Below are 27894 nucleotides of genomic sequence, written 5' to 3'. Positions count from 1 at the left end.
AGCTTTAAGATTTCATAGGAGACGTGAACAATGAATTACAATCATCCAGACATGATGAAATAAAAGGATGATTTCCAATTTCCAGCTCAAAGCGCGACGCAACTGAGCTCAACTTAACAATTTTCCCTAAATGATAGAAGCAAGAGTGAGACAGAGTGTCTAAAATGAAAGCTGACTCAAAACATACTCTGAAGTTCCTGATGAACTAGTCACCATTACTTTCTGCATAAATTTGTTGGGGGCACAAACAAGGACTTCTGTTTTCTCCTCATTAAGTTAGAGACAATTTTCAACCACTTTTAATAGAGTCTAAACACCTCTGAAAAATCTGCAGACTTAAAAGAGATGTATTACTGAATGCCATGTGCATAATGCCATGTGCATAACAGTGATAAGAGACAAACTTAAAAATGCTCAAAATGTGCTGAAGAAGGAATGAATATAAGAGAAACAATAGCGATCCCAAAACAGAACACACAGTAGGCAAGAAGAGCTTAACTTAGGAGCAACAACAGAAAAGTAAAATATTACATTTCACCCCTGATGATTTATACAAAAAGTAATAAAAAAGAAGAACCAAGCAGATTTAGTAAAATCACTGATTCATCTGTTGAATGGATACTGCGAGGTTTAGTTCCCTGGCAAACTGACCTTTGAGAAAGGCCTAAAAACCTGAACCCGAACCAGCTCTTCGTATTTGTGTCTTCTTGGATAATAATATTTTCTCAGTGAATGAAATGAAATTATGATAAAGTTTTTTATTTTAAAATTTTGGTCACACAGTAATTGTTTGATTGCATAACGTCAACTATGAAACCCCCCTAATGGCCTTGCTAACCAGAACAATGTCATGAAACAAAAACAATAAAACAAGCTTTCAAATAAATTTAAATCTTGAGCTTTATAATATTTATCAACAGTCTCTATATATTTTAGATTTAGACCACAACAGGAGATTTACATCATAGTTGCGCAACAAACAAATCTGCATCAACTTTGTGATGCTGCTGTATCATGTATCATGTGGACCAAAATCTCCGATCAATGTTTGTAGCACCTTGTTGAATCTATGCCACATCTATGCCGGTGAGTGTATCATTGATTTTTACCTACAGTTATGATTCTTATTTGAGTAATAATATCCTTTTTTTAAGCAAGTAACCAAAAACATATCGTAGAGAAAAAATATCTAATATCAAATATTTAATACACTGTACTACAAGGACACACTCTGATACAATATCCTTTCCATGAAAAAGGTTTAGCTGATACAATTTATACAATAAAGCAATTTGCATGGAGAACCCCACAGGACACTAAAATGCAGCTAAAGAGAAAATGTAGCCTGGCCAGCTACCATAAAAGTTTCCCTTCACCTGTGTTACATGAAAATTTCACAAAACCTGCATTAAACTATTATTATTATTATTATTATTATTATTATTATTATTATTATTATTACTAACGTATTTAGATTTTTGTAATATTGCTACTTAGAAAAAAAGACTACATTGTCGCCTACGAATGACGACATCCCGTGACATAACTGTCAGGCAACATGGCGGCGTCCGTGAGGTTGCTTGTCCGTCAAGCGATCCGACTTTCTCACAGAAACATCACCGTTACAGCCGCCGGGGTTTCTGCTCGGCCGTCCTGTCGATGTTTTAGCGAATCAGCCGAAGAAAGAAGTACGCATTTTGGTTTTGAGACCGTGTCGGAAGCAGAGAAGGCGAAAAGAGGTGAGCGACTGTGGAGCCAGTCTTCATATAAAAATCTCTCCATTTAATAGTTCGTTGCCTCTCTAGACATGTACAGACTTTGAAGCACGCGATATGAGGTCATTTTAGAGTCGTGAGGAACTGCTAGACAATTCGGCTAACCATTTATGTCTGAGGCAACATTCAGTGAACTTCTAAGTGTTTAAAGTGCGATGCCGTCAACTTTATTTATGATTATTTTCATAGTGACACCTTTAATATCCCACAGCATCCTGTCATACCAGCCCATATACATTTCCTCCTTCATAACATTCATGAAGCTTCCCTGTGGTCTTCCTCTTGTCCTCCTGCCTGGGTGCTCCATATTTAACATCTTATACCCAGTATATTCATATTCATCATATTTTATGTGAAACCATCCCAACCCTACCTACCTCTATAACTCTCCAAAATTCCAAAAAGTCTCCCAAACTTTTGACCTGGGCTGACTTAGCAGAGCAATTTTATCACAGTCAACTGGAACTAACCTAAAAACTGAAACTAGATGTGAAAACAAACTAAACTTTAAAAAAAAAATGTAGAGGTAATGGCCTTAGTTTTAGTGTCTGTTAGTTTGGTAACTTGGCCTGCTAGTCACCGAAAGACATTATATTATTATTGAGATGTCTACAATACTATGACACACTGTGAGTTTGTCATAAGTTTTTATTGTAATATCTGCACTAATTTTCCTAAATCTTGCCTCTAATACATGCCTTTAATACAATAATAATTAAAGGACTAAAACTAACAACTAAATTAAAACTAAACATTTATTAAAATAAATAAATAAATAAAAACTAGACCTGAAACAAGGAAATCCACTTTGGAAAATAACTAAACTAAACTGAATTTAAAAACTAAAAGTTCAATGAAGAAAAAATCTAATTAGAAAATACAAAACTAACTATAACAACTCTGTAGCAGTCAGTAATTCCTGACTCCTTGTGCATTAGCTTGCCATATTATTGAGGGTAAAAATAAAAAATACACAAAATGACCTTCAATTCAATTCAATTTTATTTATATAGCGCCAAATCACAACAAAAGTCGCCTCAAGGCGCTTTATATTGTACAGTAGATCGCACAATAATAGATACAGAGAAAAGGAAAGTTTTAATCCTAATCTTAAAAGTAGAGATAGTGTCTGTCTCCCGAATCCAAACTGGAAGCTGGTTCCACAGAAGAGGGGCCTGAAAACTGAAGGCTCTGCCTCCCATTCTACTTTTAAATACTCTAGGAACAACAAGTAAGCCTGCAGAGCGAGAGCGAAGTGCTCTAATAGGGTGATATGGTACTACAAGGTCATTAAGATAAGATGGGACCTGATTATTTAAGACCTTGTATGTGAGGAGGTGGATTTTGAATTCAATTCTGGATTTAACAGGGAGCCAATGAAGGGAAGCCAAAACAGGAGAAATCTGCTCTCTCTTTCTAGTCGCTGTCAGGACTCTTGCAGCAAACCTTGAAGTGAAGGAGGAACTCACTCACATTGAGCTGCTACATTAAAACGAATAACTGTGATACACATACGCACTAACGCTCTGCTTTCTAAACTTTTTGGGGATATTCTTTTATTTCATTTGCACAGATTACTGATATTTCATATATGGACTATTTTGCATTGTATCACTAAACCACTGTATCATGTCATATTTGATGTCCAGGGTAGCTATGATAATATTATAGGTTACGTCATAAATCCTACCCCTATTCTATACCTCTTTCTTATTGTTTTTTTTTTCTTTTTCAGTATATAAAGTTTTTGAGAATGTGGCACAGAAGTATGACATAATGAATGATGCCATGAGTTTGGGGATTCATCGACTGTGGAAGGACATGCTGCTGCATGCGATGCATCCGCAGCCTGGTGCTCGGCTCCTGGACGTGGCGGGTGGAACAGGTAAAACCGTTTGTGTGCGCTTCTGCGAAACATCAAACTGAAACATCTACTGGCAATACACATCTGTATTCCCTGTGATGATCTTCAGGTGACATTTCTTTCCGTTTCCTGGAGTACGTTCGCTCTCAGCGGGAGCGGCAACAGAGGCGGGCGGTACGCTTCGGCCAGACGCTGTCATTGCAGGACATTTCCAACAGCTACTCCACGATAGAGACGGACGGGCCCCGGGAGTCAACGGCTGTTGTCTGTGACATCAACAAAGAGATGCTCAAAGTGGGAAAGGAGAAGGCTGAGAGCTTGGGCATCACTGCTGGTAATCTTCTAAATGCAAAACTGCTTCAAGTGTCTTCAAGCTGGATACTCAGTCCCTGTGATTCTGTGCATGTACAGATCTCATCAGTAATAGGAGCCTTAGCCTCACTTTGGCTGAGTTGTTCTGAAGGAAACTGGCAATGTATGCTGTGTCACGTAGCCTCAGATGCATTATAACTGAGAAATCAACAGCTTTTCATTGATGAAAGCTGGCTTTGTGTCTGACAGAAGGAGAACTAACCATTCAGAATCAAAAGGTTAATGTGGAAAATACTGTTTTTTAATTTAAGATGTGCAAAAGTGTCACTAATATGTCTATAACATATTGTCATCAGCCTGGAGATAATACTTGAAATGCCTACAGTCTGTGAGATTTCAGAAATGGCTCTTGTAGAAATGAGGTTTGGTGCACAGTTTCCAAAGGTCATACCTTCTGATTCATTGGGTCTGATGCATAGCAGCAGTTCCTCAAATATTCATTCAAATGTGGTCCTGGTAATAGCTAAAATAGTAGATCACATATACAGATGAAGTTTTTGCTACCACAGCTCAATGAGATTTTCTCCTTTCTTGAAATCAGAAATGTCTGTTTGGGTTTGTTCTTCTCCGCAGTGATGCCAGTATTGAGTTGATCGTTGTGGTAGTTAAGCAAAAGTTTTGTTTGTGGATCTGTGGAGCCCAATATAGGACAGATTCTATGCAATTCCACCAAAAAAAGACTGATGCCAGTGCCAAAATGTTTACCACTGCTGTGGTCCAAAATTGAACCTGGAGTTGTTAGTGGCTTTTGGGCTAAGTCACAATTAAAAAAACAAACAAAAAAAAATATCAATGATTCAGAGATTCTCTTCATCATTTCCTTCCCACAGAAATTCCCCTACCTTCTGCTTGTAACTCTACATAATAATCGGTTCTCAAACCTGTCAAAATATCGTCTGGTTCTCAAAAGAAACCATGCAGAACTGGTAGAGCACCAGCAGTGACACTGTATTATGGGGAAAAGGAGTTGTTCGAGAACGCTATCCAATCATTATACGTGTTTAATTGCATGTTCCGATGCAAGGTGGTGATTCCTGAGATATTTATCCCACCTGCATCCTCTCTGGAGCCGGAACAGTTGAACACATCGTACAGACCAAACTTCTGCATCATACTGGTTGGTTTGTTACAAAAGGCAACTCGCTATTACGTACAACTGCGTTTTGGAGCATTTCCTTCACGTTGGTCGTCTTTCTTGTGGGACAGCCACAATTGCAGTGTATACCTGGCTTACGTCAGTGGAAAAAAGTTATTTGATTGTGAAATCTTGACAACAATGTCAACCTGACACCAGAGCGGAGGAGACGTATGCACGGAAATGCGTTTAAAGAAAAAAACCTGCGTTCACTGATATCAGATATAAGCATCCAGCTTTAGTGGTGGAAACACTGCAACTTGACTGTAAACACTTTTAGATCAAGTAAAACAAAATGTAAATTAAATTTGTGCCACTATTCAGCTTGAAACATTCTGCAAGTCATGGTGGTGGGAACGACACACAGGATACAGGAGATGCAAACAGTTTAATTATAAGTGTGGGAGATTTCTGTTCAGCCATGCATGACCCGAACAGATACACTGTAATTATGGCGGAGCTATTGGCATAAACTGTCACGAGGAATTGCAAACTGCCAATAACCCACAGAATTCATGCTTGTTTGCGTTTTCCTTTGTCACTTTGTATCAGGTCTATCATGGGTGGTTGGCGACGCAGAGGAACTGCCCTTTGATGACGACCAGTTCGATATATACACCATCGCCTTCGGCATTCGAAACGTTACTCATATAGATCAGGTAAGTTACTTTTAACGGTCTTTTTATTTTCTGTTTCCAGTTAAATTTTATTTTTTACTAATTTATTCTCAGTTTAAATAAGAGATGAATCCAGCAGCTGTGTTTTTAGAGTAACATTTTTTTGTGTCCTTTGACATTAAATTAATAACTGGCTGTTTCAGGCACTGCAGGAGGCTCTGCGGGTCCTGAAACCTGGCGGCAGGTTTATGTGCTTAGAGTTCAGCAAAGTGACAAATCCCCTGTTAGTAAGGTGAGGAGGAGATGATGGCCTTGAGTGCATATGTAATATAAATCAATACTGTAAAAAATAGTCTTGCTGAAATGTTCATTTTCTCTATAAGAGATGCTTTTATGGTTTTATAAGTTTATATAATGTGATGAATATTGCTTAATTACAAGTCAGTTGACTTTTTCTGAAACTGCAGATGTAACAGACTAAATGAGCTCTTGCTGCCCTCTTCTGGTTCTCTTTAAGATAGTATGCATGCACTTAAGTAGAAATGGAGTTTTGGGATATTTAAAAAGAAGTTGAGAATCATCAGCTGATCATTGATCAGTTTGACTTGCAGACTGTTGACTTAAAGTTCAACAGATTTCAACACAAAGTGAAATGAGGCACTAGAACTGTGATTGCATGTGATTTAGAGGTTTTAGTTTATTGAAAAGTATAAATACATGATATTCACAAATGAACTCTGGAAAATCATATAAATCAAGAGTAAAGGATAATGTTTATTAAACATCTGTGAAATAAATCTGGTCAAGTAACAGCAAGTAGCAGAGGGGTTTGTTAATCACACACACACACACACACACACAATCACCCCTGCCCACCTGAGTAGCCCTCATCTCCCAGGCCACTCATGCATGGACTCTACTCAAACCAAGTCCTTGCACTACTTCCAATGATAGATACCCTGACTGCCATTAGGTATCAGGATTAAACGAGTGTCAGACCTCACACTGTTGCAGTGGGTCCTGGCTCCCCCCTGGTGACGAAAAAGCTCAGTCTCATATGGCGAGAGTATCGAGGCAGTTCCTGGAGGAAGTGATACTATTGAGTAGCCCCATGCTTACCTGACATGATTTGGTGCATCCAATTCTGTCAGGCTGCACCTCAGACTGTCCAGGAGCTCAGTGAAATGTGTAATTATGGGAGTTATTTGAGACTAACACTGGGTTCTAGTTCTGAGAGATTCCCGTTTTCTTTTTCAGGCTTTATGATGCGTACAGTTTCCAGATAATCCCAGTGTTGGGAGAGGTTATTGCTGGAGACTGGAAGTCTTATCAGTATTTAGTAGAGAGCATCCGCAAGTTCCCCAGCCAGGTAAGGCAGATTTATGGTCTGTATCTTATTTCTGTCATTGCTGCGCTTACTTTGATTACAGTTCTGAATTTCAAGTTCCCTTCTTAGATCTTTCATTCACATAATTTTTTCTGAAAGAGAGATTTGATTCATGATAAATGGCGTGAATTTGTTTATCTGAGTACTCGATTGTACTGGCACTGTTTGTCACATTTCTAAACCCTCTTTTAGTCTAAGAAAAAATTGACAGCATTTAAATGAGGTTACAGTGTCTTTAGTGCACATTAACTGATTGGATCTATATGCACAGTCACAGTATTAAACATCCACTCTGGAAAAGAAACAGCTGAAGCTTGTTATGTATTCACACTGTACTGCTGTGTGCATGTCTGTCACTTTGTGGATTCACTGTTAGTCATTGGTCCCCTTGTTCTTTTTCCTCTGCAGGAGGAGTTCAAATCCATGATTGAAGATGCAGGTTTCTATTGTGTGCAATACTACAATTTCACAGGTGGAGTTGTGGCTCTTCACTCTGGTTTCAAGCTGTGAGATGCACTCCGAATGCCTTCTGTAAAATATCGAATAAGTAAAGTCAGTTTCAGGCGTCTCTGCAGTATGACTGTACAGATTTTTCAGACTTGAGTTTTCTAGCTTGAGGCTTCCATCTGCTCATTGCAGAATGACCAAAGGTCAGAGAACATTTATGAAATCCAGAGGAATTATTATGAAAACTGCTCTTAATAGATCTCACTGTATGTGTACTTGTACAAATGACAAGATGATTTTTTTTTTTGGTAATGTGTTTTGGTGATGAATAAAAGCTAAAAAAGCTAATCATAATATCCAAATGGATTATTACCAAAGCTGCAAAAGGCACATTAATTACTCCTTATAATGAAGCTCTTAGAATTTAAACCACTGACTTTTTGCACAAAATAAGAAAACATTAATATAGAGTGCACATGATGAAAAGCAGGACACCACAACATTAGTTACTTGAATAAAACTGTATATTTTACATATCTTTATACACTTTAATTACAAAACTGTATGGTACTAAAGTTTTAAAATCAGTTTTTTGGTCAGAGAAGATTTAATCGTCTTTTGTGCAATTACCATGTATATACAAAGTCTCATGTTAGTGATTTTCCTCAAAATAAAAAGCAACTCAAATGTTCATACACTCGGAACATAAGACATGGCTTAAAGATAAATATATTAGTAAATAAATATTCAGAGAACATATTTCCATTTATGAAATGTGTTTGCTATACAGGTACAGAAATATACAGATTGATTTCTAGCCTTTTTTTTAAACATTTGTAATAGTAATGACAGAAAATAATTATATTCTTAAAAAATATTAATTTTTGTACACATTTTTTAATCTTAAGTGCTAGAAACAATAACAAAAAAACTTAAATAGTGACTCAAGTACCCCAAAATGTTATATTTGCAGTAGGTACATATCTCTATGCAAAAGGCAAGATTAGATTCTCACTTGATTACAGCACTGGGTTAACTTATAAATAGGGTTATTTCAGGTTTTCCTCTGTGTAGAGAATGTGTATATTTCATAGAAACAGTATTAAAAACAGTCTGCAGGACAAACAGAAAGGCATGAATGACAAGCAATGATATCGCAAGTATGTATTATGCACAGCACGATTCAAACGGATACACTGCGGTACTTATAACTGCATCATTCAAAAAGAAAAGTCACAGTACAAATAAGGAACCCTTTTAAAAGATGAGTCTTTTCCAGCTACTTTCCTTTGGCCTTTTGATACATGCTAGAACCTTTAAAGATATTTAATAGAGCATGTTTCATTGTGGAAATCGGGTAAGTGACAAAAAAAATACACTTTTAAGGGCTTCCAAACATTAAGTAGAGTGCTACACTCTATGTTTGAATCTATTGACCCCGAGACACTCGCTCTGGTCTGAAGTTTAACGAAAACCTGTGCAGTGTCTAGATATTGCTACAAATAGCTTCCCAGCCCAGCATAAGGCTTGCCACGTTGCTGGCATCTCTCATACAGGTAGGCCACAACTGGACAGAAATGCAATGCATAAAACAAATTCTGTGTATTGACCAGTGTCAGCCTTGCATTCACATTTCTATGCAATTTTCTGTAGTTATACATAGCTTTTTTTTTTTTTCTCCATGGAGAAATGAGTGGGTCACAAATACCTAGAAAGACCCATTTCCCTGCTTGAAAACAGTTTAAAATAAAACAATCATGTCTTTCTGTTTTGGTATTGGTAGCTAAGTCCATAAAATCTACTTGACTTGGTGGATGAAGCTTTAAAGGCAGTGGTCATGTGCACAAATATGCAAAATGTATATGTAGATGCGGATAGTGTACTTATGTGTAAAAAAAAAAAAAAAAAAAATCAGATTTCTAGAGCTGGCACATAAAAACAAAACTGAGTTGAGATTTTATTAAAAACTGGGCCCAGATTGCAAACCCTTCATGGCAGCAGGAAGTCTTCAAATAGATGCCAATACCAACCCAATTGAATTTTCAGTTAACAACCTCCATCCATGTGTGTAGTATCATTTGTGGCCACAGGAATGAACTTAATACTATATATATATATATATATATATATATATATATATATATATATATATATATATATATATATATATATATATATGAATGACAGGCCATTTCAGTAGAAATCCACACAATCTAAGATGATAACATTCAGTGCTCAGAGAGCAAGGCTAGAACAAGGCAACTGAGGGTTTCAATGATTGACTGACACGGTACCACATACATTGTTCCATTCTTTCAGGACTTAGGTTCATATGCCCAAACCTCCCTCATATGTTGAAGTACTGCTTCCCAGTACAGTGGGGCTTGCAGAGAGCTGAGGGTGAAACAAAGCCCTGGTCTCCTCCTCTTGAAGGTATGGGTGACCTCTAAACTGTCCTGAGGTGAAGTACCTGTCCGTGGGCTCACGCTGCTCCCCTGTCCGCAACTCCGTCTCCACTGTGACACTGACTGGTAATAAACTGCTCTGGGTCTCTGCCCCTGTACCCGATTCACAATCTGTGTCCTCAGGAATAATGGGTATTCTCTGGTTGAGTTCGCAGCAGCCCTGTCCTGAGCAGGCCTCTGAGTCTGCGTGTGCATACTGCACATTAACAGCGTAGTCCTCAGTATAACGCCCTGCTGTGGCCCTGTGGACCTTCATCTCTTTGTAGAAGCAGCAAGGCAGCCCTTCATAGCTCACCTGCTCAGAGGAAGGGCACAATTGCTCAGAGGCAAAGTAGTTCTTGGAGGTTGACCCCTGGAAGTCCATTTCCCTGTGACAGCGTTCGGAGGCAAGACGCCCTGCTTGGTCCAAGTCCTGCCCTTTGCACTCAACATTGGGCGGAAGCACCTCAAAACAGCAGCTACAGGCTGCGGCCCCGAGCTCCCCCGACTCCTCTTGTGCCCCCTGTCCCCTGTCACCTCCGGCAGCCTCTGAAGCCCCGGCTGAGGTAGTACTATTTTTGCTGTTCTCCCTGGGTTCCAGTGATGAGCGACTGCTATAGTTGGGCTCCAAACTGCAGTTGGAGAGATGGTCCCCCGTGTTATATCCTGAAGCTCCAGCTGGGAGCTGGAGGCAGTCATGTCCCAAGGGTGCAGGGGAAGATGAGTCCTCAGCTGAAACTGTGTTGCAAGCCGTAGCTCCCGCTTCCCCCCCGGAGCCCCGACACGGACTCTTGCTCCGGTAAACGTAAGGATCGTAGTCGCTGCTCAGTGAGCTGCGGAAAGTAGAGCAGCTACCGTAGACCCCCTGGTTGCTGACTTCAGTACAGTCCAACATGGAGTCACTGGAGGAACAATGGCACTGGCCAGAGCTGCTGCTGCTGCTATCACTGCCAGGACAGTCAGCGAGGTAGCCGCTGCACACTGAGCGGTGCCCGTGATAGCAGCTAAGGCCAGAAGTGCTGCCATTATCAGCTATCCTTGAAGAAGACGCAGGTGCCATGTGTACCACCGTGGGGTACAACAGCCCTTGCTGAAAAGCCCTGCTGTGGTGGCTCTTGTGGACCCCTCCTCCACCAAGCTGCCCTGGCACAGCAGATCCTTGGCCACCATCAGGAGGTTGAGGGAAAGTCAGCCCCTGAAAGTAGTAGTGCTGGTACATGGTTTCATACTGCGAAAAACAGGCTGCCCGGGAGAAGTTGCGATTATGGATTTTGGGTCTTTTAAACGTAACATGATGAGGCTGTGAAGGGTAAGCAGGGGGTCCACGGTGCTCTAATCCACAGTGGTGAGGGTTGATTGAATGCTCCAGGAGAGTGGGGTGGTAGCTCCGGAGAAAGGCCGACGTCGATTGGGGTGGGTACAGACCTTGGGGATCTGGGTGCTGGTCCACAGTGAGCACCGTGATTGGGTTGCCATGCGGGTCCATGCTGGTTCTAGTTGGGTAAGCTGTCACCTGACCAGCACGGTGCACCCTTCCCGGGTAATGAACTGGCAGGACCACTCGTTGCCTGCCATGGACTGGATTGCCGGGGTCCATGCATGCTGGTCCTGGATTTCCCTTCTTTTGCTCTGTGATGACAAATAAAACAACATTAAGAAACATTTCTAAAAGGGACCCTCAGCATAACCAGAGGTTGAACATCAACTCACCAATGATGTTGTGTCTGCAGTGGGGACAGGTGTGATGTTGGAGCAGCCAGGGGTCGACACATTTCTTATGAAATCTGTGGGCACAAGGGATAACCCGCAGCTCCTGCAGGAGAAAATAAAAAATTCAGCAGTTAATCTTCATGCACTGTCAAAGCACAAACAGCAGCAAATACAGCAATGAAATATATCAAACGCATGCTCTTATTTTTAATTACGCTGATATAATCTTTTTAAATCTCATAATACTGTCCGATAAATAATTCATTCTAGAAATATTTTAAAAAACATTCAATATATCTGGTTTATGTCAGTGGTTAAAAAAAAATCAAATGATTAATGTAAAAAATAAATAAATAAAATTTAAAAAATCAAACACCCAAACAAGTCATTTAGTTTTTGGGGGTTTTTCTTAAACCCAGTTAAGACATTTTCAACATTTTCAAGCCAATTAATTTCTTACCAATAAGTCATTCATATGTATATTGCATTAAAGGAGTCCTAATATCTTGATGCATGCTCATGTTCGTACTTTCCAACGGAGAAATGTTTTTGGTCTCCACAAAGAAAGAAAGTCACATGGAACAGTGACGAAACGTTTCTCCGACAGAAAACATCCTGATGAGCAGAATCAGCTTTCAGGGGTTTCAAGCTCCATATGTCCATCCTTGGTTACTAAAAGAGTGACTGCAGTATAAAAAGATTTCCTCATTTTATCTTATACTCGGCTGTGATGCAGGAAACAAGCCATTTATTTCCATTTACCCACCCTTTAAGCCAGCGTTCCCCTGATTCCTTTAATACAGCTATCATCTAATTGGCTGCTGCTTGCAAACAAAAGATTTGAACGGCAGGTGGGTGGGGGCGTTGTATTTATAGCTCTGTCCCTAAGATGACCATATTAGCGATAAACCCATCCTCTCTGACATCATACAAAGCCTAGAGACAACTTGCACATACTCTGATAACATTATTTGAAACTTCCCATGTATCCAACAGGTCTCCTTTAAAAACACATTTTATATGTATTATTTCATAGTTGCAGTTGTATTATATATGCAGAAAAGTTTAAGAAAGTGTGAATTAATGTGAACTTAAGAGAAGCCTGGTGTCCAGAAGGTGGCAGCAAAGCTACACTGAACTGTTATCGGTTGATCGTGAGTCTAATTGACTTTTTAAAACTAACTTGACATCATGGGACAAACACAATACTCACACCACAGTAAAATGCAACTTTAATGCTCAATGAAGCCACGTTTTCAAACAAAGCAGGCTTTTACTCATACACCATTAAATATGATAATTTTCCATTTGAAGAATTCCAAAGTATTAAACTAGGAGCACTGGTTTTCCAGCGACAACTCTTTCACTGCCACAAATACTTTACTGTGTGGCTTAATATGACTCATCTTTAGGCTCTTTTGTTGCTTGGTTCACTGCTCAAAAACAGCTTTGATGCCATTCAGTCTTTTATATCGCCACTTCCTCTGTGCAATCCTGGCGCCATGCTTTGTTCTGTTTTCTTCTCCTCCTTACCGAAGACACACATAACCACAAACTCTCGCGCACACACACACACACCACTACGTCCCTTCTGGGCACTGGGGTTTGTCCCCCCCATCATCGTTGAACGAGGATGAGCAATGCTCTTACTGTAAATCTACAAAGATTAGGATACATAATTTGACAATGACTCCTTGAAGGATTAAAGAAGGCCACAATGCGAAAACAGGAAGCCTAATCACAATCCAGTGCACTCTGGGTACCCTTATCTCTCCAGGTGCTCTGAAAGACTGAGCTAAACATCTAAAAAGGTAGCGGAAAGCGTGTCACTAAAGATCGCAGGACTGCGGTCCCCGAGCACATCAGGGGGACTTCCATTCCATTGTCCATAAAAACTGCATTATGTTTCATGTCAACAGAATATGCAATGAAAAGAAAACAAACGAGGCGGGTGGATGACCGCTTTAGCACGACCAGAGTTAAGCATTCTGACTCCCATATGGTTCACTTATGCCTGCGTGAACCTTGAAGCGTTTAAAAGCATCCATCTCAATGCAGATGTTTTACATTAGTCCTGCGTTTGTGTTGAACTTTTCGGTGTTTTGCAAAGTGTCACTCAAACTGTTAGTCTGGACTGCATTATTATGCATTTTGCTTTAACAGTTTGAAATATTCTCATTTAAAAAAAATCTGATTTAAAGAAACAAAACGTGTCGGCAGTTATCAAATAAAAGTGCTTTGCTTTGTTACAAGCAGACAACATTCAGCACAGTCTTTCCTAATCCAGCTTTGCTTTATTTTCTTCCCTTTCATCCATGGTCATCTTTTTATTTGTGCAGATTTATAACATTTTGCTCAGTTTTATTATCAATTTCTCAGTTTTAAAAGACATTGGGGCGACCGTGGCACTGGGGGTTGGGAAGCGCATGTGTAACCGGAAGGTCGCCGGGTTCGATCCCCGGGCTCTCTGTCCTGGTCGTTGTGTCCTTGGGCAAGACACTTTACCCTACTGCCTACTGGTGTTGAGAGGGGCCAGAGGGGCCGATGGCGCAATATGGCAGCCTCGCTTCTGTCAGTCTGCCCCAGGGCAGCTGTGGCTACAACCGTAACTTGCCTCCACCAGTGTGTGAATGTGAGAGTGAATGAATAGTGGTATTGTAAAGCGCTTTGGGTGCCTTGAAAAGTGCTATATAAATCCAATCCATTATTATTATTAAACAGTGCTACACGCAAAGAAAGTTTGATTGATTGATAATATGGTCTGTCACGAAGGCGGCCTAAAAAAAAAAAAAAAACAACCTATGTGAAGCTTCAGAGAAGTGAAATAACTCCTTCATTCCTTCCAGATTTCAGGGTACCCCAGGTAAAAAACTCTTCTTACCTCACCATCGATGTACTTCTCCAGACAAATGGCACAGTCAGAGGTGGAGCTGCTGCTCAGCGAATCAGAGGCTCCGCAGCTGCTCTCGCGCTGTCCCTTGCCTTTGGCCTTGAACTTTCTTGTCTCCATCTTTTCCAGAGCCTGGATGGCCATTCTGTTCATCGAGCTCTGTGGAGAGGAGGGTGTGGCACAGTGTCAGAGGGGGTAGCAGCACATTTGAGACCAACATCTGACTTTTGCACGACCTTTCGAAGCAAAGTTGACATAAAAGCTGAGATGAGCGATTTCAAAAGAAATTCCATTAAAGTGTCTACACATTACTGTTGGCAAGTGTGCGTTTTGGGGGGCTGACATCATGATTTAACACTTCTCCCTCTGACACAGTTTATTTATGCTCTGGCTTAACTAAATCACGTCTCCACAGGGTATTATCCCAGGTCACAACCCACACCCTGATTAGCAAGAGAGCAATGAATTTGGGATGAAAGGAATTCCCATCACAGGGTTAACAAACAGAAAACACGAGGACTTTAAAAGTTCAGGATTTTCCGTCTGTTAATTAACTCGAGTCGCGCGAGGACGATCCCTTGAGGAATCCTTCATTAAAACCAAAAAAGTAACGTAATGGATTTACAGTTACTGTTTAAGCAATATTTACACCACAAGCAGTTCATTAATTCTTCACATTTTGAGAAGGAAATGGTTGTTACGTGTGATAAATCCGCCCTCGGTGTGAGGCGAGTTCACTTAATTAACCACCAAACGAAGTCACGACCACGTCGACAGGTTTTACGCGCCGTCATGACATCTCTGTACGCTTGGCTCCTCCAGCCAGCCTCGCATCAGCATTAACTGAATGCTAATCCTGATTCATGCACCCGACGTAAGCCTCCACCGAGAGCTTTTTGTCGGCACAGAAGGGGAATCAATCAGCGGCAGAGCTACTGTCGCCTGACGCAACGCCTCCAACTCCCACTAAAGTCGTGCTGACTGGAAAAACAAGGCACGGCGTTGTATATCTGGGTGTGTTTTCAGCACGACGCGGGCATACGTTTGGTTGTGACACACACAGACTGGCATATTATGAAACAGTTTCTCAAGTTATTTGAGCTCCTCACTAACCTGGCTTCTTCTCTGCTTCAGTTTGATCTTGATGAGCAAAATGAGGCAAACCAACGACACCACCACGAAGAAGGCCAGAAAGATGCCCATGTCAAAATACTCTGTGGGCTGCTGTGGAAAAAGGAAAGCAACAGAAACACATGCGTCTCGTTAAAAGGGTTATTTCATCGTATAAAGACTTGCATTTAAAAGAAAGAAAATTCCATTTACTGGCATTTCGACATATTTGATTATAGTTTTTGTTACTTGCTCAGCAGACCAGAACACGCAAAGCTGTGACTCATTCGCCGCTCAATGCAAATAATATAAAATGCGACCTTCATGCATAATTCAGTGGCGTGTTAAAGAACAGATACGTGGATGATTATACATGCTGGCCAGTTCACTTTGCCATGTGCATCACTGTCTTCTCACTCTGTCAGTAATTTGCACAGGTTCGAGCTACAACTACACAGTTGAGACCATTCTGCAGACTAGAGCTTAAACGAGTCAGTAGCAATAATAATACGGTTTGTTTTTTTTTACTACACTGCTACACTACTGCTCCCTGAAAAGTCTCTCTCATCACCAATCCTTTCTCTTGAGGTTTCATTATGTCAAGTTATTTGACCTCAAAGTGTGCAGGTCTCTTATCAAATATTCCAAGCAAACAAACAGCTCTTTGAACGGCTGATATTAATCTCTCAAAGTGCTGCGAAAAAGTCTTTGGCCTCGGGGCAGCAAAGAGCAGAGAAGAAAGGAAAAGGGGTCAGATTTCACAGCTGGAATTTTCGTTTGTCTTCACATCCAAAGCTTCTCTGCGCTGTTTTGCCGCGTGGGCCTCACAAACATGTTCACCTCATCCCCAAGTTCCTCACATGCGCCTGAGATTTGTCCCACACACATGCACTCCATCTACACTGAGCGATTTTGAGGGTTTTTTGTGAGTAAGCACTTACCCTCGGTGGTCTGTGTTGTATCCGAGCACGGGCCACTTTCTGCTTGTTGACGATGTTCATCAGTTTGACGGCGTCGTTGCCCTTCACGTAAACCACCGGCCGCTTCAAGGGATCCTCAGCAACCTGGTTGAGCTGAAGAGGAGACGGAGAAAGAAGACACGTGAGACACAGGCCTCTTGTTTTCTAACTAAATTAGACCGGTTTTGTAATTTTGACATGAAAGCTGTCGTGTTCAAAAGGGACCTGTTATGCACGGCCAAGGTTTTAAATAATGCGGTCTGTCTATGTAGAACTCCACATTTACAGGTTTTTTTGTGGCCCTGTATGAGCACAGATGCCCCAGCCACCTTCTTCTTGCAACGTGCAGCCAATCAGAACAAAGCTGGTTAAAGGAAGGGATAAAGTAACTAATATAGTTTGTTTCCAATAACATATCTACTGAGAGGGTGGCACCAAAGCACTATGTCACACACAATGATAACTTCAATGTCCGACCTCGTGTGAAGACAATGAGAGAAACTCACATTAGCTGAACGTTACTGTTTAAGGCTTTCTTATATGTAGGTTATTTTTAGATGATCAAAAAAAAAAAAAAAAAATCATCTTTCTTTTTTTTTCCCATAAAACATGGACGTAGCTTTCCAGTGTTGTTCGTGGCGACAGCTATGGTTCCAATCAGAGCTCTGGTCCTAAAGAAGTGTGGGTGAACCTCTTTCTGTACTGACCCTGTAAACACTTTACTATTGAGCTTATGCACTCGGTCACTAGTTTTCAGTCTATTTTGTAAATCTCGGTTATTCTGTTTCATAATGGAGGATTATCTGTGGTATTAGTCAATCGCAAGTTAACCGATAAGTTTGTGCTTTCACAGTCAGAACTACCCTTCCTCCTTAATTAGTGGAAATAGCGGATCCCTCGTCTCCAGGGGACGCCACAGTGGGTCGCTCCGCATGTTTTGATTCAGGCAAAGTCTTAAGCCAGATCCCCTTCCTGTCGCAAACCCCAGGGGAGATGTGTGTGTCTGTCTGGAATCAAAGCAGACCACTGCAATATGGAGGTACGGACAGGTTGAACCTTTGTTTTTTTTTTAGCTCCATTATAGTTTTAATTTCAAGCTGTTTTTATATATGTAAAAACAGTTCATGGAAAGGGTTGCTTGAGCTGAAGTTTGGTCTGTGGATATTAAACCTTGAGCTCAAATGCATTTGAGATAAGATAAGATAAGATAGAACTTTATTAATCCCTCGGGTGGGTTCCTCTGGGAAATTCGACTTCCAAAAAAAGCACAGCAACGACCGAAGTTACAGTTACAGAACTGTTTTATATATATATATATATATATATATATATATATATATATATATATATATATACACACATACATACATACATACATACATACATATACACATACATATATACACACACACACACACACACACACACACACACACACACACACACATATATAAATACAGAGACAAATATAAATAAAATATACAAAGGGGATAAATAGAATAAATAGGAATAAAAAATAAAAAATAAAAATACAAGTGTCAAATATGCAAAATGAGGCCTTTTTAATTATGCCCAGGACTGATTGTTCTTTTTTATTCAACTCCAACAATTTTAAACCACTCTCTGGTGGATTGTTCTAGACCAATTAACATATGTAGTGTGAGACAAAGAGGATATGAGGCAAAGAGAAACCGGTGACCTTTGTGAATGTAAAAAGTTTTAAACTTTTCCCAGCTGGGAAAAATGACCTATAGGCCCGAGACATGGAAACTGCGGCCACGTTTGCCAGAGGGAGTAGGAGGAAATAGTCAGTGAATAGTATGTTCTGGCTTTTGAGTCAGTTGGCATACTCCTTTACTCCTCCTCGCCCTCTCTGTTCTTCCCGCTCGTCTGCTGGTTGGAATCTGTAATTTGAAAAGCCCAAGGGAAATACCGAAGATATATTCACATTGCTATTTCTTCTGCTGTCGTCATGTTCCCCAGTGAATTACTGTATGTTCTGGTTTAAAAGTATAGATGCTGAAACTTTTGATCTCCCGCTTGATTCTGGTGAGCTGCTCTTACTCTGAGAAACGATTCCACTGCAACTCGAGTTTCCCCTTTAACAAGTAATGCCCCAATAAAAACTAGCTAAAAATAAAAATACAGTACACAAGCACAAAGTTAACCATAAACTTAACTTTTCCCAAAACAAAACTCCAAGTGGCACTTGGCCCCACATTACAGTATAAACAGAGGAAAAAGGAGGTCAAGTACATTAAGTTTATAAAGCTTCTCCTAATTTTGGCCCCAGGACCTTAATTCTCTTTAAGCTCCTCCTCCCTGCCCCTCGGCCTTGTGACTCCTGTCTCTGCTGATCGGGCTGCTCTGACTGGAAAAGCCTCTCGGGGGAATTTAACACAGCCGCCTAGCGCTGCCTTTCATGTGGTCTGCGCGCAATCCCTTTTATCTCTCAGCTACGCGCTTTATGATCCGGCAGCAGAGAAGAAGAGGCGAGGAGAGAGGGGAAAAAAAAACCCTGCAAGTCCAGGCCTGGTGTGGCAGGGATGAATACCACAGGAGAATTCTTGCGACAAAGGCGTTCAAGAGGAGCAACTCGAGTATTATACCTCTTAACGGCAGAGACACGGGAGTCAGGAATACTGTCTCGATTTGTGTGACAAGAGATATGCTTTCTTACTTTAGCCTGTGCTCCCCTAAACTTGCACTCAAAGAACGCTCTCAGGAGGTGAGGTAAAGTATGCTACCTGTGCAATTGTGAGCTCAACAGAGTTTGGTCATGGTCTAGTGAAAGCTGAACCTGGATATCAATTTTCAGTCCTCACAGAGTGTAGTGCACTCCTCCAAACACAAGTTGGGAGAGATGAAAGGCCCGGAATGGCTGAATGCGCGAGGCTGATCCGCGTGCTTTTGAACAGAACTAAAGATAGAAAGATCATTGTTTGTACACACACACACACACACACACTCATACACTGCCAGCCAGAAGGGCAGGGCAAGCTGCTAAGCTTCATTCAGAAATGAAAAGCGGAGAGTCTTTCACGGAGAGACCGAGACAGATTAGACTGTTTCAGTGCTGTTGAGAGCGTGAATGCCGGAGTAATTCTCTGTGTGTACAAACCTGGTCGATGGCATCCGGATTCTCAGATACATCAAAGATGACGGCTGTGGCTCCCCGCTGCACCGCTCTCTTTGCCTGCCAACACAGAACAAAGTAATCATTAGATATATTGAGGAAAAATAGCCGGGGAATGCATAATCATACCGATAAAGACACTCAACTCCCAAAGTTGGATTTCACATTTTACTCAAGGCCACTAGAGGGAGTTCTCTGCCCGAGTGTAACCTTCACACACATTATCTGAAGTGAGAAAACGAGAAGGAAAAATTAAATCGAACAGATGAGACGTAAACAAGCCGGGGACAACATTTGCTTGGATGCACATGTGGCTTTCTCCACCATGATGTCATTCCACGTATATCTGCGCCATATTAAGTTAATAATACGACAGAGACTTAAACACTTCCATAAGGAACTAACGCATGCACAGCTCCATGTGATGCAACTCTGCTGTGCAGGTTTAGAAAAGTTAAATAAAGTTATCATGGATTTCCTGCTGTTAAAACTGTGAGCTCCTTTCATCTGAGAGGGGGGAAAGTCATAACACAGAGGCCTTTTGAAGAGTTCTGCTAAAGGCAAAAGATAAAGGAAATGCTTGGATCTGCAGAACCCTGAGTATCTCCTTGCAGAATCCAAATTGGCTTCCCCTCGTCAGGGAAAAAAAAAAAAAAAAAAAAAATAGTTCCTTTATCTTAACTCCTGCCTTCCCCTACAACCCGTTCTCACCCCGCCTGATTCACGGTGCCCTATTTAGACAGCGTTTTGATGTCTACACTACATGATCTAAAAGAGCGCGGCTGGATCATATCCTGGTATTATCAAGTGCCCTTGGGCTCTTGCCAGCGTTCTTCATAACTGGAGGGAACAGGGACGGGGGGTGAAGATCAAAGTGACAATGTACAGTGCTGTGACTCCGCTGCCGACTGGCTGCAGAGTGTCACCGCTCCACTCTGCAGGCACGGAGGACGGACACGGAGTGGGGACAGGGAGCGGTGGTATGTGCGGGGGAGGCACAATTGCTCTTTTCCCAACATATCATGTTGATTTCTGAGGTAACAACATTCAACAATGGGATGTTGAGCAACTTTCAACATCATTTGTCAAAAGGGCAGCCATGTAGTTCAGTAGAAAGACCACCGTGGGTCTCAAAAAGGCCCTCAGCGCTCCTCAAATCAAAGGCTTGTAAAGCCCTCGGTGCGCTATTCAAGTTTTATTTGTCTAATTGGTAGCTATATGGCACATCATGTCACAAAGGCTTCAACTGACAATAATTGCTGACTAATTTATCAATTACTTGTCATGAGTGAGTCTATAGGATGGCAGAGAATTGTAAAAACAGGCCACTAAAGGTCCTGTGTAAAAATGAGGAGTGAAGAAAAGTAAAAAGGCTTTTAAATTCAAAATAATCCATTATTTAATATCATTTTTGTGACTTTACCCTAGATTAGCTTTTCTACAGGATGCTTGCGTGACACTCTTAAGTTTCCTGTGTTTCCTGAGTCTGTAGGAAGGTGGTAATGATTAACATAGCTGTCCAAGAACAAGCAGGTGAAGTTAAAGCAAGTTTGAAATAAACTTTTTCCAACTTAACTGGCAGCTTTTAATTCCTTTACACAGTCCACTGCTACTATTTGCATTCACAGCAAATAATGAAACTGTATAGAATAGTTAGATTTTCAGTACATGGGCTTATTTTACAGCACAGGGGAAGAAAAACAAAAGGAACAAAAGTCCTCTGATGGGGGGGGCTTGACTCTGAGTGACTCTGAGTGAACATCAGCTTCAGGAAAATGTAAACATATCATGTCTCTGAATTTCAAGCTGTCTTAATTAGATTTCCCCATGGCTTAATCCATAGACAAGATGTTTATGAATCTGGCTTTCATAGCTCATTAAAGACTAATTAACTAAACAAACTGAATCAATCATTCCCAGCAGTGAAGGAAAGCCCCATGAAAAACAACAGCAACACGCAATAAGTACAAGCGCTTCCAACTTTCTCTTTCGTTCTGCTTCCTTTACATAAACTAGCATTGCTCTTTTCTTTCTCCGTTTTTCTTTAACTTTTGTACTTGGAAAGTTCAAAAGCGAGCGGTGTGGAATCGGCTTTTCCCTCTCACCCAGTTTTCTCTCAGCTCCACGCTGCCAGGCTCCAGCCCCCATTTAATTCAGCACAAGTCTGCTCCTTTGATGTTAGCTCTCCCAGTTAATAATTAATAGCTCTTGGTAAGACGCTTTGAGAAGAAAGAGATCTCCCTCCTGAAGAATCTCCACTCGGGCAGGCCCGCGCTGCAGTGCAGGGACTTGCCTGACGACAACAAAAATGCACCCACAGGCAAACTGGCTTGCTTAAAAAAAACACCATAAAAAAAATTACAATCTTCGGACACCAAAAGATGGATTAATACGGTTAAAAAATTTGCTCAGAACTAAAATACGGTTTATTTCAATGAGTCAAACTGGGTTTAACGAGACATTGTGCAAGAAATCTGAGACAGCACCAAGTCGTCTGTGGTAAACCTTTCAAAAAAAGATGAATTGCACACTAGAAAAGTGGGCTTTCATTGAGATTCAACAGGGATTTCAAAGAGGTCTGGTCATTAAGCTTATCGGGAAGGAAGTCACGATGGCGTTTTGATCTTCTCATTCGTACTTAAAGACGAGATCAAGACCGACCGATGCTGTCAGCTATTTCAGCGATGAATGTTGCAATAAGACAGAAAGTTGCCTGACAAGTAACAGTTTACAATATTTGGGTTTTATAAAAACTTATATAACATTAAAGGGTGAATTGTTCAAGAAACAAGGAGATGGGAATTTTGGTGGTATATTTACCACCATGTACTGGTACATTGTCCACATATTACATATGTGGACAATGATAAAATGTAGTGATGTAATTATGGAACTATTTCTTTAGTGTAGTGTAATTTCATAAAATACAACAAACTGTTATTTAAGTTACTCCCAAGCACCCCGGTTTGTGATAATGAGTGAATAACAATGTCATCTATAATAAAAAATACAATAAACACTAAGAAGATCATTTTACTGCAGAAGTACTTTTACTTTTGACACCTTTGAAGTGAAGTATATTTAAACAGAGCTTCTTTCACCAGTGGAGATTCACTGATCAAGAACTTGAAACACTATAAAGTGTTCAGATAATATTAGATTACCATGATTCCCCATCTTTTGTACTTTTTTACTCAACCAACGGTAGTTTGTAAGATTTGATCTTTATCCATGAATCAAAAAGTAAACATATGAGGACAAAACCCCTGCGAGGCAAACAGAGGTGGTCAAAAACAAGGCAAACCGAAAACTGTCTCACTGTGAAATCCTGCAAAAAGTTAATATTTTTCTCAAAGCTGAGACGTGATCTCTCTCCCTCTCTTGATCAGTCATCCATGCTCAAAAGTCAGCTGAACTCTCAACCCGAACTGCCTGCCAAAATGGTGGTTGGGGGGGGGTTTACAGGTACTTCACAATAATGCTGGCTAAACAAACTTCCCGCTGGCTCGGAGACATTAGAATTAGGGTACAATTGTCCCCGAGTGAACAAAAACCGCAGCAGAAAGCACTGAGGACTCAGTCTAGACGCAGAGGAAAATGAAAGCTATGTTTAGCATCCCTAAGTAAACCTGCCAGCTTGTAAGATCTGAGGGAGCGAAATTTTCACTCGTCTGGAAAGAGTCTCTTCTCAGTGTAGAACTCACTCCGTCATTCACACGGACCGAGGGTTGGCATATTAACTCTGTGTCACACACAGAGCCATCCGTGTGTGTTTATAAATGCATGTTTAACAGAAAAACACAGGCTCACGTGCAAACCGAACTACACCTGGATACACCTGCAACATCTGTCTCACGCTCCAGCTCTTCTATCCCACTGCTACCTTTCTTCTCCTCTGCTTCCCTTGTTTTTTTCCTTCTTCCTCCTTCTGCTCATGCTTTCCTTTCCTGCTCTCTCTCTCTCTCTCTCTCTCTCTCTCTCCGCACTGCTATAATTAAGGCAATTAAGTCTTCAGAAGACTCTCCACTGCTATTATGCTGTAATTTCATGTTGCCTCCTGGCTTTACCGTTTATTAAAAGATAAAGGCATACTTTTCTCCCGTGGATTTTCTCATATGTGGTCACCCCCTCTTTTTTTTCATGTCCTTTTCTCACTCCCTTTCAGGGAAGGCATGTGTGCCGAGACATTATTTACATTCAGCTAAAATAAAATCAGAGTTTTCAATGTGGCTATGCTTCATCTGATTGGACGCCTTTGCAGCTGAGAGAAAGAAAAGCATTTCTGAAACGTCTCTCCTTTGTTCTCCGTGGATGCTGAACTTCAGCAGACAAAACCTGGCTGTATTATCGTGACATTTTCAAAACAGCAGGATTAGGAGCACTTACTCACCTAACTAATCCTTCTTCATCTCCCACCGTTTGATGTGAGCACTTCACCGACAAACCGTTGCTCTGTCGTAACATGTTTTTCTATTTACAGATATTCGACATAACTGTTTTGGCCTGTGTGTCATTTAATCAGCAGGTTTAGCGATCCTGCCGGATCTGCTTACTGTTGTGTCATGACCACTGTAATATTAAGACCGCGCTATTGTGAAATCATTTACAAGGACACAATGTCACTCAGAAAACCTTGATGTGCTAAAAACACCTGACTAGTGTTGAGTCTAGGGCTGCACGATTTTGCATAAAATGAGAATCACGATTTTTTTGGCTTAGAATTGAGATCACGATTCTCTCGCGATTTTCTTTTCCAGTATAAATATTTATTGCACTTATTAACTGCACATCAACTTCGTAAGACTGAACATAAAAACAATAAATAAACATAAAAACAACAAATGTCTCACATTTTGTCGTTGCCGCAAAATGTTGTACTGCTTGAAATTCCGTCTCCACCGTTGCTCGACGCTGCGTGTATAGAGCAGGTAGTGCAACAATAGAAAAATAGTTGCGGGACGGCACTGTGTAGCGTTTGTCTAGGGTGTTGATCATTTTCCTAAATCCCTCGTTTTGCACAGTGTTGATGGGAGCCATATCTTTGTTCAGGTGATAAGTGATAGCCTCCGTAATTTCTTTGTGCCTGCAGGAGTTCGACGTGTATAGGGAAGCGCTGTATAAGGTTCCCGTTATTGATGTTTGGGTGGTTGACCGGGACGGATTTTCTCCTGTCACTTTCTCGTCGTCCCTGACGTGTTCTCCGTTGTTTTTCCCCTGCTAATTTTAGCAGCCAGCTTCTGTACCACGTGGTATAAGGCTCCGCCCTTGTCATTTGTTGAGCAGGAAGAGTGAGCGCTTGTTTTCATGCAGATTACGTCCCGGATCAAAATGCGGTACAATCGTCGTCGTCTTTTTTCTCTCTTTTTAAAAAAAAAATCGTTGTCATTTGGAAATGAGATCGCACATAAGTATGAATTGAGATCGCGATTTTCTAACGATTAATCGTGCAGCCCTAGTTGAGTCACCGTTCAGTTTCTGATTCCATCCTCACAAACTTTTGAACTCGCCCATTCGCTCCCCCTTTTTTTTTTTTTTTTTTTTTAATATTAATGCTTTCTCGCAGCTGCAGCATGTTACAACAGTCCTAAGGGCAGTCTAAGGCACCATTTCAAATATTTACGGAGCACATAAAAATCCACTTGTGTGTCACACCGATGGGGGATGGGGGCCGGCAGGCCTCTGAGCTCCTCTCCATTCAACCACTTTCATATAAACTGACAGTTCACCCAAAGTAAACACACAGGGGAAAGAATCACTTAAAGCACTCAGTGAGCTCAGTGACTGCCATTAATATCCAACATGCAGATAAGAGGTGAAGTAAGGAAGTGGATGCTGACCTGGTCACCATGTGCTGAGGAGTAAGGACGCTGAATAAAAGAATGGTTTAAGCCCTAAAATTTGTTTAAGACGACAGGCAACTTTAATAATCTGCTGGCATAATGTCAATGTTACTTCATCAGGGTCTGTGCGAGTGTGCCACATGGTGCTACAGGGTTATAGCACATTTCCCACACCCACTTCTAGATTGGGTGATCCATCACGATAATCATGTCAACTCAGAAAGAAGCACGAGAGGCATCGTGTACATGCCTACCTGTTAATGCGGCTGCGGCATTGAAAGTGATAAGTAAATGTTATTAGGTCTGACCTGGTGAGACTCCCCGGGAAGCTCATTCCCAAATGAAAACATGTTCACATGGCGTCCGATCAATGGAGCGCAGGTCTGCCATAAATCATGGTTTCATTTGAGCTGCTGGGGTAAGGGTTCACTGTTCATAGGAATCACACTTTTATCTGATGTTTACAAGTTAGGTCTTTACTGCTTTTTTCTCCCTGCTTCGCCAATTTCTAGAAAAATATCTGGGTGGCATATATTTGCTTGTCTTTGCCAGATTAATGACTATTAGCCATTTGTTGGTTTAAGATAGCTCACAGGCTTGGCTATCAGAGATTTTCTATCATTTTGTAATAAACATGAAAGAAACAGTTTTGTTCCTCAAACAATAAGACTTACAACCTGCTGAGTAAGAAACATTCAAATAAAATGTGTGGTCCAACCCTTAAACCTGCTGTGAAGCAGGATGTGTGCAAGTATGTAATTTGTGTGTTTAATTTAATTATATTGATCCTGATTTGAATCATTTCATGGTAAGGTTGCTTGAATTAGACCAAATTTAACACATTTTGTTTTTATGACTCAGTATTTATGAATAGTTGTGAGATTTGTCCAGGATGACAGATTGAGAGAGATGTAGAAATCTGGAGCAGATATAATGAACTCACTATCAGACAAACTTCAGGTACACTGACCCTTGACCCCATCTCTGTGCTGTACATATAATTGACCAGGACGCATGCACACACACACAGCATGAAATGACTATCTTTGTCACTGTGACACTGTAATCAGTTCCCCTAAGTCCAGCCAAAGGACTTTCTTTGCACTGAAGCCCCAGAGCTGAAAAATTGTAAAAAGTGAGGCAGAAAAAGCAGACATTTCCAGGTTTCCTTAGGAGGCAAAGAGCTTTCACCTAGAGTCACTACTCTGAGGTTTATGGTGGACAAAGACTACACATCATTAGGGCTGCCACAAACGATTATTTTGATAGTCGACTAGTCACCGATTATTTTTGCGATTAGTCGACTAATCAGATCATCATCCATTGAACGTAAAAGTACAGCTTATTGCACCAGCAGCATCTGCTCTTATATAACTATCATTAGCTTACAGCTTTAAGTGTTTAAGGTCTGTGCTAACTAAAAATAAAGACAAGATGATAGTTAATTGAATTCTAATTAAATGTGCAGATTGTTTCGGTGGAGTTTAATAAACTCAGCCGATTTACTCAGGAACAAATAAAATACTGAAAAAAGCCAAACAATAACATTTTTAAGTTATCTAAGTGACTTGTATATGTTTAACCTGAGTAGGGCGGTGGGTTTGAAAACGATCTGCCGGGAGTCCGGTGCTCTCATGGCCCCCGGCTAGCTATCGAGCTAGTGGGTAACAGACGCCTCCGAAAACGTCGGAGCGCTTTTGAAAATATGTGGTGTCTTGATAAACTGAGCAGATATTTGAGGTTTACACAGCTACATTCTCGCCTGAAAATATGTTAAACGTTTATTTTGTGACCCAGAAAGAATAATAAGAGTAATATTAAAACTAACTAGCTGCCGCCATTGTTGACAACTGCGCTGGGCCGCGCTATGAATTCTGGGACACAGTTTCTTCTTCTTCGGGGTTTAACGGCAGCTGGCATCCTTGTACATGCAGTGCTGCCATCTTCTGTTTCAGTCCGTTATTACACTCTTAAATCCTGCTACTTATTCCTGCTTTTGGGATCTTACAAAGCTTCAAATGACGCGTCGACTATTAAATCAGTCGTCGACGATTTTGATAGTCGACGTAATCGTGACTAGTCGACTAATCGTGGCAGCCCTACACATCATCTGTCATTTCTGACAAAATCAGCCGTATTCATTATCTCTCTTGATATTGCTGGACTAAAGAAAAAAAAACAGATTTTTTGGGGGCGGTCCATTAGCCC

The 27894-nt window shown here is 40.9% G+C and overlaps 2 protein-coding genes across 3 annotated transcripts in view; one reads left to right on the top strand and one right to left on the bottom strand.

Moving 5' to 3' along the window:
* The first annotated feature begins 1558 nt into the window (after positions 1–1558).
* Positions 1559–7707, top strand: coq5 (coenzyme Q5, methyltransferase). The gene is made up of 7 exons (XM_085368722.1): positions 1559–1739; positions 3511–3660; positions 3749–3973; positions 5699–5805; positions 5967–6055; positions 7021–7132; positions 7559–7707. The coding sequence occupies exons 1-7, from the start codon at positions 1559–1561 to the stop codon at positions 7658–7660; spliced, it is 966 nt and encodes a 321-aa protein (XP_085224848.1). The 3' UTR covers positions 7661–7707.
* Positions 7708–9789: 2082 nt separating this feature from the next.
* The window catches only part of znrf3 (zinc and ring finger 3), a 67151-nt gene continuing 49046 nt past the window's right edge, over positions 9790–27894 (bottom strand). The window contains exons 3-8 of one of the 2 annotated variants that reach the window (XM_085367497.1): positions 19832–19906; positions 16693–16824; positions 15755–15865; positions 14633–14800; positions 11752–11854; positions 9790–11670 (exon numbers count right to left, since the gene is read on the bottom strand). In XM_085367497.1, the coding sequence (XP_085223623.1) occupies positions 9926–11670; positions 11752–11854; positions 14633–14800; positions 15755–15865; positions 16693–16824; positions 19832–19906 (2334 nt within the window). In that variant the 3' untranslated portion in view covers positions 9790–9925. The remainder of the gene's footprint in view (positions 11671–11751; positions 11855–14632; positions 14801–15754; positions 15866–16692; positions 16825–19831; positions 19907–27894) is intronic. The other variant, XM_085367498.1, reaches the window with a different exon arrangement.

Source organism: Diplotaxodon limnothrissa, linkage group LG12 (assembly GCF_057381915.1).
Source record: "Diplotaxodon limnothrissa isolate DT_005_m linkage group LG12, D_limnothrissa_male_GT1.1, whole genome shotgun sequence".
NCBI lineage: Eukaryota > Metazoa > Chordata > Actinopteri > Cichliformes > Cichlidae > Diplotaxodon > Diplotaxodon limnothrissa.
The sequence above is the reverse complement of the archived record's forward strand: the minus strand, read 5'-3'. Positions and strand labels throughout refer to the sequence as shown.